The sequence below is a fragment of the Natrix helvetica genome (assembly GCF_964273705.1).
Source record: "Natrix helvetica genome assembly, chromosome: 1".
NCBI lineage: Eukaryota > Metazoa > Chordata > Lepidosauria > Squamata > Natricidae > Natrix > Natrix helvetica.
In genome coordinates, this window is record NC_138548.1 from 135,574,118 (window position 1) to 135,587,658 (window position 13,541).

Genomic DNA, 13,541 nt, shown 5'->3' on the forward strand with positions numbered 1-13,541 from the left:
ATTAGTTAGCAATTCTGGAGGTTTCTCAATATTGCACTTTAATTTCTGACAATAGAGATACTTAGTATGTGTCAGAGGTGGGTTGCTCCTGGTTCGGCCCGCAATCAGGGGGTACCATCAGAACAGAGACTGGTAAACTCCTTTCTCTTCTCATACAACATCACATATTGGCAGGAAAACCAACCATTTACACTAGTCTTAATATATAATATTTTTAGATTGAGCAACCATTTTTATTTGTAGACATTTCTTCTTAATGATTCACAACATCCTTATCATAGGCAGAAGTCAGGCAAAGGTGGGTTTCAAATTTTTTTAGAACCTATTCTGTAGGTGTGGCCTGTATTGTGGGAGTGGCTTGGCGGTTGTGTGATCGGGTAGGCGCGGCCAACTTGGAAAATGTGGTGAAACCCACTTAACAACCATCTTGCTTAGTAACCAAAATTTTGAGCTCAATTGTGGTCATAAGTTCTCTTTCTTTCCTTCATTTGTTCCTTCCTTCCTTTTGTCTCTCTCTCCCTTTTCCTTTCTTTCTTTCTTTCTTTCTTTCTTTCTTTCTTTCTTTCTTTCTTTATCTCTCTCTCCCACTTTCTTTTTTTCTTTTTTCTTTCTTTTTCTTTTTTCCTTCCTTTCTTTCTCTTTCCTTCTTTCTCTTTTTCTTTCTCTTTTTTTCTTTCTGTCTTTGTCTCTCTTTTTTTCTCCATCTCCCTCCTTTCCTTCCTTCCTTTCTTGTGTGTATATCTCCCACTTCCTTCCTTCCTTCCTACCTTTCTTTCTCTCTTTCTCTCTCTCCTTCCTCTCTCTCACACAAATACATCCCTTCCAATTATATTCATAGATATATTCTATGAACTAAAACCGGTGCCCGATAAATGCTATGATCATAGCATTCTGTGTCCTACAAGCCAATTCACAGAGCTCACAATTCAGCTTCTTACCGCTCTGGGAGATAACTGAATATGGTTAGTCGTCCTGTTATCTCTTGGCCTTGGTTCCCGCTTTTTTAGCAGAGCGGCAGAGTGGGCTTTTTTCCTTTTGCCAAAGCCAGATTTCTCTGCCACTCAGTGGGTGAATTGGTGGGTGTCCGAAGGTGTTGGGCATACCACAGAAGGCACGTATGTCATACACAAACACACACACACACACACACACACCGCTTGCCGCAATGCAAGGCACATGTGTAAGGGAGACTGGATCAGCTGGGAGGCTGGCAAAGAAGCCTCTATTTCTTCACTGCCGGACAAAGAAGGCAGGGATGATGGCCAGCGCTCATTCCCTCGCCGCTTTCCAGCTAGGCAGGACAGGCAGGGCTGCAGCCGGCGGGCCACAGGGGTGTTGGTGGTGAGCGGTAAATGAAGAGACCCGGCCAGCATCATTCCTCCTTTATTTGTGAGCTGCGGCAGCGGAGAAATAGAGGCTTCTTTTTTGCCAGCTTCCCAGCTGATCCAGTCCCCCTTACACATGCGAGGTGTGTGTGTGTGTGTGTGACACAGAGAGAGGGGGGGAGGGAGGGAGGGAGAGAGAAAACTGGTTTCCAATGGGGGGGAAGAAATCTATGCAGAGGGAGGAAAAATGCATGGATTTCTCCCCCCCCCATTGGAAACCAGGACACTGTCAAAGAGAAGGAAGTGCGCATCACATGGGCTATCCCCCAACAGCCGAATCCTCCCCTCCTGTTCCTTCTTCGGTTGTTGGAGGATAGGCCACGTGGTGCACACTGCTCCCTTCTCTTTGACAGCCCCCTGGTTTCCAATGGGGGGGGAGAAATCCATGCGTTTTTCCTCTCTCTCTCTCTAACGCATGGATTTCTCCCCCCCCCATTGGAAACGTGGCGGCTGTCAAAGCAAAGGAGCGCGCCCCGCATGGCTTATTCAAACAGAAGAATTAACTGGAGGGGAGTTTGGCTGTTTAAAAAGCCCCACGTGGATCTCCTCTCCTGTTCCTTCTTTTGCTGTTTGAACAGCCATGCGGGGGGCGCTGCCTTGTCTTTCACAGCCCCCTCGTTTCCAATTGGGAGGGATCCATGGAGAGGGACAGAAAAGATGGATTTCTTCCCCACCCCAATTGGAAACGAGGCGGCTATCAAAGCAAGGGGCCACCCTGCCGCCACGTGCTTTGCTGGGCAAGTCTGGGGAGATGATTTGCTGGTGGCCAGGCCCCACCACGCAAGCTACTGCCACCCCGCTGCCCCATGCTTTGCTGGGCAAGTCCAGGGACCTGGCAAAGACCTTGCGAGGTCCCCAAACTTGCCAAAGATGCCAGCCATGCTGCGTAATCTCCTGCCACCATCCCCACCCCAGCGCCCATACTTGCTGGTGGCCAGGCATCTTAGGCAAGTCCGGGGACCGGTGGGGGGAGCAAGCGAATAGTGACCGGAGGGGCGGGGGGAGCAAGCGACAGGGCAGGTGCCGGTTCCCAGGGCCCAGAAGTTACCTCCGGGTCCAGTCACCAACCGGTTCGCGCAGACCGGTGAGGACCGGCAGAAACCCACCATTGAAGTCAGATCACTTGGGGACTTAACCAGTTGCCCTTTTAGAAGAACTCGGCGGAACTAACTTTGAGAGAGCCAAAGCGATTAAAAATAAAGTTTTCTGCAGACCACAATCATTCAGCAGTAGAATTCTACCAATCTTATACATGGTGAGTAGACATATTATCAAAGTGAATAATTATCAGTTATACTAGTATGTGGCTAGCAGTTATTTATTTATTTGTATCCTGCCTTTATTATATTTACAAATAGCTCAAGGTGCCGAATATATCCAATACACCTTTTTCCTTCTATTTTCCCCACAACAGCAAGCCTCTGAGGTGAACTGAGCTGAGAGCGAGTGACTGCCCCAACATCACCCAGCTGGCTTTCATGGCTAAGGTTGGTCTTGAACTTACAGTCTCCTGCTTTTTATCCTGGTGCTTTAACCACTAGACCCATGATGGCGAACCTAGGTCACTTGTGCCCAAAGTGGCACGCAAAGCCATGTTGCCCAGCACGCACGGCCTTGCCTGTTTGTCTTTTGGGTTTCTGGCATGTATGTGCACATGACGATTAGATGTCCTTTGTGCATGCGGCAGTGCTGAAAACCACTGTACGCATGCACGCTAGAACCCGGAAATTTGGTTTTTCTGGAGCGTGAACCCGACAAGCATGAGCCCATCGGGGCCAAAAAGATTCACCATCCCTTTACTAGACAAAACTGATTATACTGGTATGCTCAGAATTGTTGGGGGAAATGAGAAAATATGCCTCGTTTGTGGGCTTCCCAGGTATTTGATTGGCTTTAGTCTGATCTAGCCAAGTTTGACATTCCCACAAAGGTAATGGTTGTTGTCATTTCTCAATTCCTATGTGGCTGATCTTATTTTTTGCCAGAACAACACGCTGGAAGAAACCTGACTTCCTACTCTGTCAGTTCTAAGAAATAAGATATTAGCTTTTAAATAAGTTCACCATCTAAAAGTCTGATTCTATCAAATCCTATTGAAACCAGATTTTGCCAAACACTGCCTGTCCCATTCAAATAAAACGTAACTGAAATACTGTGCAAAGGAGCAAAGGAACATCACTTCAAGGAAAGAAAGAATGCCACAGAGCAAATAATTCAGACTAAATAACTGGCCTAGTTTCCCCAATAATACCCTGAACAAAAATAGAAACCAATTGACATACTAAAGCTAAGAGCTTTATTTAAAGTGCCGGGGAACACTGCCGATTCAGCCTTAGTTAAAAGCAGCTGAGTATTGTGGAAGCACCTTACAGCTTTCTTATTCCTAGTCCTGACAGGAATAGCGTCAGCAGTTTCTGCTCTCCTTTTTTTAAACCCCTGCAACAGAAAACTAAAAAAAGACTTTTAAACAAAGCAGGGGCTTCCAGATTGGGTGGCCTGAATCCTTGGAAAAGCTGTGGATGTAAAATCAGTCAAACAAACAAAACCAAGAATAGGACTTTAGGTGCTCAATGTTAAAGGAACTGCGGGGAAGGGAGGGCAGGGAGAAGACAAAAATAGGCAACAACTTCCCACACCTTTATTTTCCATTTTTTTCTCAACAAATGGTAAACAGAATTCAGTTTTGACTTTGCACTAGGGTTTCATACTAGGGTTTCACTATTACACAGTGGTGGGATTCAAACATTTTTACTACCGGTTCTGTGGGCATGGCTTGGTGGGCATGGCTTGGTGGGCATGGCAGGGGAAGATTACTGTATAATCCCCATCTCTTCCCGATCAGCTGGGATTCGGGAGGCAGAGAATAGATAGGGGCAGGGGCGGTCAGAGGTGATATTTACTGGTTCTCTGAACTACTCAAAATTTCCGCTACCGGTTCTCCAGAACTGGTCAGAACCTGCTGAATACCACCTCTGCTGTTACACAAGTACTCTGTATTTCAGATCATTTGTATCAGGAAGAAGGAGAATGATGAATGCAGAGGCTAAAAAGTTCAGCCACAGATCCAAGATCCTGCTCATAATTAAGATTCAATTTCCAGGCCAAGCCTGAAAGGTCACCTCCAGGCCAGCCACTTACTCTGGAATCTCCCAAGGACAGAAGGTTGTCTTAAATGTTGCAACTGATACTGTCAGACTGTTCTTGCCAGCCAGAGTGATTTCAACAATAAAAATGCCAAAAACTAAAGGTCCATGACAAATGTCATCTTAACAAAGGACTCCAAGCACAGCAGGAACTCCACCTTATCTAAGGTCACCTAGGAGGATCCTAGCAGAAACTTTTCTCTTATCTGGCTCAAAGAAGCAGTTGTTATTGAGTTCAACTTCCCTTTCAAATAATGGTGGACCAAGTCAGGGGTGGGTTCCAGATTCTTCTACTGCCAGTTCGCTTAGGGATGTGCTTTGGGGGAGCGCGCACGCTATGCATGCATGCACAGTAGGTAAAAAAAACAAAACAAGATGACACCGCCATAGGTGCCGCCAATAGAACCAGTTCGGGGGCATGGTAGGCTGAGTTACTACCTACTCAGTTGAACCGGTCCGAATCAGTAGGAACCCACCTCTGGACCAAGTGCAGCCTATACTCTTCAAATCAATTGCAAAAAGTGCTCCTGCTTTACTATTTTAAGGATGCCCCTAAACCTGCCAACTCCAAAGTCGCTCTTTTTTTTAATGGATAATATGTTAATCAGACTGTAAGGGAGTGCATTATGAGAGTCCATAGCCATTCTTGTAAGATGGTGCAGGGTACCATATGAGGCGACTCAAAGAGGGCAAAATATAATCTAATTTAGTTGTAGAATTATAATGATGCCTGATATTCATAATAGCTTTTCAGAGTGTCAGAAGGGCTGATTCACACATTAAATTATCATATAAGAAAGACATGAAAAGTTTACAAGGGTAGAAATACATATTCTGTTCCCTATGGTTGCAGAAGATATAAGATCAGAATATAAGGTTTATCTTGAGACCTTCTGAATTTGAGCCTAAGGGAATTTTATGGAACAACACAGATATTCTTTCCACTCAAAATGTCACACTGAGTTAGGATTTAATTTTGTTGGTTCCTTTGTGCAAGTATCTGCTTAGAAACAAATTATTTCAAAATATACGCTTTTGAAAGAAATCTGCTCACATTTGATTTGATTCATTTCTTCGAGAAGAACATTTGACATTTAAAAGTCTTCAAAATTCACCGAATTCTGCTGTCCTTTTTCAACTGAAACCAAGGCCATCATCATTCTGGAGCCAGGAGGAATCCCTTCTAAATCTTAATAACCCAATCTGACAAATTCTCCCCATCACACCACCACATACCCAACAATTCTTTGCTACCATTCATAGTTAATTTACAGGTAGAAGTGAAAGAAGAGCTTTCTTATGGCCATATCAGTGAAAGCCATAGCTCCTTTATTTCTGCAGCAGTGATCACTTAAAAAATAAAGCAACTCTGACTGGCATAATGCCAATCCTCTTGTTAATGGATTATTTCTCCTGTTCATAGCTTGTCATTTCCAATTCTTCAGTTCAGTTATCCCAATATTGTTTGTCTTGCTACTTACCCTCCCTTATCCCAGCCTTTTTTATTATTATTATTTTTAAGTGTATAAGAACCACTGCAATCATTGATATGCTTCCAATGCCATATTACTGGGTCAGAAGATCTATGTCACACAGCGAGACAACATATTGATTCACCATCTGGGGAAGCTTATGTTGGCATAAGAGAAACAGACATCTCTCATTTTCCAGTATTACCACCTTTATCTTCAAAATACTTATTTTATGTTTATTATTAATAGTCACACTTATTATTGTGACATTCATAAACTTCACAGAACATTATGGATGAGGGATATTGTGTGAAGGACAGTGGGTTTTTCTCTCCTTCTGTTCAATTTAAACGCTACTAGACTGAAGTAAGACCATCTAGCTCTGATGATATCATCACTTTGCACTTGGTGATGCTATCTTTATTTTGATCCAACATTTATTACTTTCTGGAACATACAACTGTCCCTTGCTTACTTGAAGGATTTAGACATCTTATTTATTTATTTCCCTTGTTTACTTGAAAATCTTGAACCATTCCTTTCTGGGTTTTTTCTCTTTTTCCCCTTTTTTCTTTTCTTTTCTTTTCTTTTCTTCTCTCCTCTCCTCTCCTATCTGTCCATCCATCCATCCATCCATCCATCCATGCCACCCATCTCCCTACAAGGTGGAAAGCTATTAGAAGCAAAATCATGGAAAAGACAAAAATGTTCAAACATCCAAATGCCTCAACAATACATACAGAGAAGAAATTCCAACATTCCTCTATAAAGAGGCATGTTTATGGAAGATAAAGTTCAGTTTGGATATTGATATTGGGACTAGGTCTGTCTTATCAAAACACATGCCTCTATTGCTTGGATAGGTTCACTCTGGCATGTCTACAGGATGTTGGAATGGCTATTGTTGATTCTTAGATCTTTTAAGTGAGGTGATAAGGTCCAACCCAGAGGATTGTGGGGCTACATTATAGGAATACAGTCTTCTTTGAGGAAAAGGTCCAACACTTTATGAATCTTCTTAAAATCTATATTTACAGGTTTGGATTGGATCAAGACTTAGTCATATTTAGAATACAGGTAGTCTTCAGTTAATAAATGCTCAATTTAGCTGCTAGTTGAACTTACAGCAACACTTTAAAAAGTACTTGAACTTACAATAATCACAGCATTCCATGGACATATAATTAAGATTTGGACTCTTGACAACTGATGCACATTTACGACAACTGCAGAGTCCCAAGGTCATGTGATTGCCATTTGCAACCTGCACAACTGGTTTCTGATAAGCAAAGTCAATGAAGAAGCTGGCAGTAAGTTGCAAACTGCAGTCACATGAAGTTAATGACCGTAAGTGATTTGTTTAACAACTGTAGTGGAATTTATGTCATAAGTTGGGTGTGGTTAAGTGAGTTGCTGTGTGATGGAGTGCTAACTGCAGTTGTTAAGTGAGGGCTACCTGTATATTCATTAAAATGATTGAAACTCAAGTCTGTCAAGAATAATACGCAACTCATTAATTTAAATAGACTTATTCTGTTTGGATATATTTCAATTCTAGGGGAGAATCGATACTTGTAGATGAATAGAAGACAATTAGGATAACAATTCATCCATTCTAGTAATTTTTTCATTTTATTTTTTGAAATATATGATTGCAATTTTCTCTCCTGCACTTTTGAATGCACACAGATCACCAACAGATTATACCCGTGATGGCAAACCTATGGTACGTGTGCCAGAGGTGGCACACAGAGCCCTCTCTGTGAGCACATGTGCCATCGCCAGCTAGTCTTCCGGTGTCTGGTGCACAAAGACCAGGTGGCCGGTGCGCATGTGTGTGACGGAAAGCAAAAGACCAGCTGGCCAGTGCGCACATGCACACCGGCCAGCTGGTCTTCCAGTTTTGGGACTCTGAAGTGTGCATGCGTGTTCCAGTTTCGGCACTTGTTGCCGAAAAGGTTTGCCGTCATTGGACTATACTATGCTCAGTTCTTAGGAAATCACAATGGGCCAATGCCCTTTTCTTCACAAGGCTGGTTGAAGGGCAGTCAGTTGGTATTTTTTCAAGAGAAACTTCATTTTTTTCCCCTGCGAAGATATGTCACGCTTCTTCACAAATGATCTTTCTGCTCATAAATGCTTTCTATAAAGTTATGTAAACTCGGGAAGAAAATCTTTGGCGCCAGCAATACTCTAAAAATATTTCCCTTAATAGTAGATGATTCCTCATCTTCTTTTAATATACTGTACTTTTGAAGCTACTTTCAAATCTATTATAAAGATTGCTGTTAGGTGCAGGTGCCATTTTAAGCAATTTTCTCTCAAAACAGTTCACTGTTTTCCCCCATCCCTCTAATGGGGAAATAAGGAGCAGAACCAGTGATTTCAGCAAAAACTGCCAGATAAGCTATGGCCCCTACAATGTAAGGTCATAATTACATCTCCAACAACAGATTGCTGCGGTAGAATGACAATCATTATTAAAATGTTAAGGTTCCTTTAACTTCCTTTTTGAATCCACCTGAAATTTTAAGTTCAGTGCTGGAATCCTCCTTCAGGCACCTTAATCAGCAGAGTTAAGATAACTGACACCCAAAAAGGGGTGTTTTCATTGAATAGTGAAGAACCTGAGGTTGTGATGTACCACTCACGTCCCCTCACCTATGGTTGGATTCAGCCCAGAGTTCCTACACTGGTTTTGCTCTTGTTCTACTTCTTCATAGGAAGCTCTGTTAAATAGAATCAGTGGGCAGAGACACTTACACTGTGTTCTATCAAGTTTCCTCCAAAAATGCCTTTCCATACAGACATTTTAATTATTTCATTTGGTAATTCAGAGAAGAGGTGGTGGAATTATGTCTGAGGAAAGCAAAACTGGACCATCACTATGGATGTCCAGAGTGGAGAATCCAATCTTTATGTAGCATTTGTTTTGGGATGTTATGTGCCAGGGCCATTCATCATACAGACATGGGTTTCACAGCATTGCCATGAAAACGAAATGCACATATTTAACTTGTCATTCTCTTTCCAAAGTTCAGAATTTGAAACAAATTACAATGATTTCACAGAAAGAAGAACTGACATATATTTGTGCAGATATCTGGCTTCTGGACATCTGCTTAAGATGGTACCTTTTTTTTCCAAACTAATGAAAAGTTACTACTCTAATAATTCAAAGTTTTCCTCTAAATAAAAAACTAAAACCTTTTCTTCTGCAAAAAAGTAAAGTGAGCATTAAATAAATTTATTAGGGTGATTGAATCTAAGCTAGGTGAGCTACTTCAACCTAAGCTTACTTAAAGTACTGAATGATGTATTAAAAATCACATAGCCTCCATTATTTGCATAGGTGGACCATATAGCAAGAGTTTTGTTTGTACTGGATAAGCTTAATTTCTGAAGAATCATTTATACTTCGTTGCAATGAAATCTACTGAAATTGGAAGTTCTTAAAATCCCATATTTGTTCTTTGGGTTACATAAAAGCCTCTAAGAGGAGGAGGATGAAATTTGGATTTTCCACTTATATCCTTGACTGCCTCTTAGTCACCAAAAGCAATTGGTCACATGCAGATTTGCATATGTAGACTAAGATAAGCACACTGTAATAGAATAGTGTTTGTGTGTGTGTGTTTGTGTGTATATAAATTATATATACCGTATTTATTCGAGTATAACACGCAAAATTTTATACCCAAAAAAGAAGTCAAAGTTTGGGTGCGTGTTATAAACGAGGGCTGGGCTGGGGTGGCAGTGGCGAATTGTAAGTTGTAAATTTCCGGACTGCAGCCTCGATCCCGGCCTCAGGCGCCGCCGCGCCGTACTCAATAGTCGCAACTCAGCTGCCTGCCGCCTTTCCCCTCCTTTGTCTCCCGGCCGCTGCTGCTGCCGTTTAAACCAAGGAATCGTCGCTTGTTCTACCTACAGAAGGTCCAGCATAGAAGTGAAGCCGAAAGAGATCCTTGCGAGGCTCTGCAGGCTTCCTCGGAGTAAGGAAGGCAACAGCTCCCCTCACCCACCCCCCCCAGAAAGCAGCGGGGCTCGTCGCGATGAAAAAGGCAGCCCTGATGCCGAGGAGAGCCTTGCAAGGAGGCAAAAAGGAAAAGCCCGAAAAGGCACCAAAAGAAGCGGGGGGAGCTTCGCCCGCCTGGTGGGCAGCCATCGAGGCGTTTTCAAAGGCGGCGCCTGGGAGAGATGAGGCGGCGCTCCGGCGGTCCTGTTGCCAGTGTTCAGCGGCAGCAGCGGCGCTCCGACTATTGCCGCCGCTGCTGCCGCCGAACACTGGCAACAGGTGTGCACAGGCTGCCCACCAGGCGGGCGAAGCTCCCCCCGCTTCTTTTGGTGCCTTTTCGGGCTTTTCCTTTCCGCCTCCTTGCAAGGCTCTCCTCGGCATCAGGGCTGCCTTTTTCATCGCGACAAGCCCCGCTGCTTTCTGGGGGATGAGGGGAGCTGTTGCCTTCCTTACTCCGAGGAAGCCTGCAGAGCCTCGCAAGGATCTCTTTCGGCTTCGCTTCTATGCTGGACCTTTAGCCTGCTCTTCCTCTTCTCTATACAGAAATCGCCTACTCATTACAATGCCTCCCGCGAGTTTGGTCTTATTTTGTCTTGACTAGAGCAAAAGCTGGTGCGCCTCCGCCCCCTTCCCGCCCCGCCGGCGGCAATAGTCATTACTATTACAATGCTTGGTGTGAAACAAAATTTTATACCGATTTTTAATCGAAAATTAGGGGGTGCGCGTTATACAGGTGTGCGCGTAATACTCGAATAAATACGGTACATACTTTATATGTATATAAAGTATACATAATTTATATGTGTATATATGTGTGTGTGTGTGTATAAAGTATATATACATACTTTATATGTGTATAAAGTGTATATACTTTATATGTGTATGTGTGTGTGTGTGTGTGTGTATGTATGTATATACCCCACCATCACCACACACACACACATCCTTTACTTGAGTTGTAAATTTTATTGTTGGATGGTTGCAAGTCAAGCATTTTGTAAGAGCTATTGTTTTATTGTTAGCACAATTATCTAAATGTAATAAAAGATTTCATCAGTGTGTATTGAAGCCTTTGCTCTGGCTTATATTATCTTTCTCAGCTATTTTTCTTTCTAATGGCCTATGAACAACCATGCACTCATCTCCCTGCTTTTCAACCAGTTCCCCTTTTTAAAAACAGTTGTTTGCTTCTCTGGCATCCATAAATATGATTTAAAGGCAGTGAGGGTGCTATCTAAAGGTTCTGATGTTGGTGGTCTAATTTAAAATCCAGCATAAAAGTCCCAAACAGTTGCCAATCTGGCATTAACCACACCAATTAGGGCAGGCTATTTCTAATTCAAAAGCGTAAACAGTAACGCATTGATGAGCCATGCTGTGCTATTTTGACTGCAGCTGATTTCTTTTCAGACAGTTTGATGAGACTAAAACAGTAAATTCAAGCATTTCTATTTGTGTGCTGGTACAGAACTTCTTCATCTGCCTCTTTGGAATCTGGCCAGTTAAAACCAAACATTCTAGTTTTAGTGGTTTACAAATTAAGATACTCAGATGGATAAAGGATACAATCACTGCTTGCTAAGCAAGAAAAACATCTCCTGCTTACCACCCAAGTCAAGGAGATTCAAAGCAGTGGTGGGTTGTAGGCGGTACACCCCAGCACAGGCGTACCGGTGCCTGCCCGGGGAACCAGGTACCGTTCCGGTATTATACTCCGGAGGGCCCACCCGCCTGAGCTCCTTACCTGTATTCGAGCTCTTCGGCGTTTCTGTGCAAGCATACAGAGTGCACAGCGCCTGCGCGACACTCCGCCGAGCAGCTGGAGTGTTACGGAGGCTCGTGGAGGCGTTGCATGAGGTAAGGACTCATGCACATGTGCGCACTGCACATGTTCATGTGGTGGACGCTGGGCCCCGTTGCACTGTACCAGTTGCAATGGGATCTGGAACCCACAACTGATTCAAAGCCTTAAAAGTAAAGCTAGCTATAGAGTCAGATTTTCCCTTTCTACTTCTTTCATAGAGAAATTCCTCAGCATTTCACTTCCTAAATTCTCCAGATTTTGCTGGTTAAATATGTAAGATAAATAAATGCCTTTTTTAGCTCGCGTGCCACAAGTGGGGGGAGCTCAGGGGAGTCGTGTGCGTGCATGCCGTACCCATAATGCAATGCGCAACACCCCCCAGTGTGCATGCGCGCACAAAAGGCGCTTTCCCCCCCTATTTTTCCATGCTTTTTTCTCCCTCATTTCCGGTTTGCTCGGAGGGTCGTTTTAAGCATTCAGAAGGCTTCAGGGAAGCCTCCAGATGGTCCCTGAAGCCTCCGGGGGAGCGGGGGAGGCTCTTTTCACCCTCCCCAGGCTCCTATAAAGCCTCTGGAGCCTGGGGAGGGCGAAAAATGGCTTTTAAAAATGGTGAACTCAGCTGGCCAGCGCGCGCATGCGCGCTGACCAGCTGGCAGGGCAGCGCCTCGCGTGCCCTGACAAATGGCTCCACGTGCTACCTGTGGCACGCGTGCCATAGGTTCGCCATCACTGCTATAGGCCACCCAAATGTAGCTATACGAAATATGCACACCCTGCTCCTGTATGATCATTTACATAAAATTGATAGCAACAAAAATTCTGTTTCCACAGTGCCCCCTGCCCTTCCTCCAATTTCTAATTCAGTCCATGAATTAGGGAAAGAGAAAACTAGTAAATACAATACCCATTCAGTCAACTCCAAGCTATCAAAGCCAGAGGCTATTGGCTCAGTTCAGTTTTAGCTTAGTAAACTGTATTGTATGAATGCAGCCAACTGTGGTTTGGAAACCATAATTCATATTATATTTGAGCAAAACTAACCAATGCTCTGGTCTTCCCATGCAATTTTTCCATGCAAGAGATATCTAGGTGTTCTGAATTGACAAGATGTATCAAACAAAAAGGAACTCTTGAAACAGTTGTGCCTACTTCCTACTTTGGAATAAAGAAGTGCAGCCTGGGAATATGTAACCTAAAGTGCTAGGGCCACAGGTAGTCCTCCAAAGTCTTGGATGTGGCTATCCAAAATCCTTTTAAAATTCCTAACCATCTTGTAACGTTTAATGTGGCAGAAGATGGAAAATATCAAACAAATAGGAAACAATCACATTCAATATATTTCATGTAGTTATGTTTGATCCTTCCTTTATCTACTTTGACACTAGCATGCCATTCAAACACCACAAGCAGACACTCTTAATGTGTGCACCTCTGGGATGGGAATACAAAAACTCAGCAGAGGACATGTATGTCTCCCCCATTTCCTTCCTTTTTACAAAATTGCTATGCTGAATTATGGGTGCATCCCACTCCTTTCCCTCTGCACATACCTGACATTGTCGTGTTTCTGGATATAAATTTTATGAAACATCATATCTTCTTTTTTGGCATTAATGTCAGCTTTCATCTCCATGGCAACGTGGCGAGGCAGTACAGAAAGCAGGAGACGCTCCTGTGGAATCAGACAGATAAACCAATTAAAACACCTGCTCTGGCTTCAAT

General features: G+C 43.3%; 1 protein-coding gene across 1 annotated transcript in view; it reads right to left on the minus strand.

Annotated features, from left to right (window-relative positions):
- Positions 1 to 13,541, minus strand: part of ADCY5 (adenylate cyclase 5) — a 248,953-nt gene that overhangs the window by 71,763 nt on the left and 163,649 nt on the right. The window contains exon 3 of the mRNA XM_081935252.1: positions 13,370 to 13,491. Coding sequence (XP_081791378.1) covers positions 13,370 to 13,491 — 122 coding nt within the window. The remainder of the gene's footprint in view (positions 1 to 13,369; positions 13,492 to 13,541) is intronic.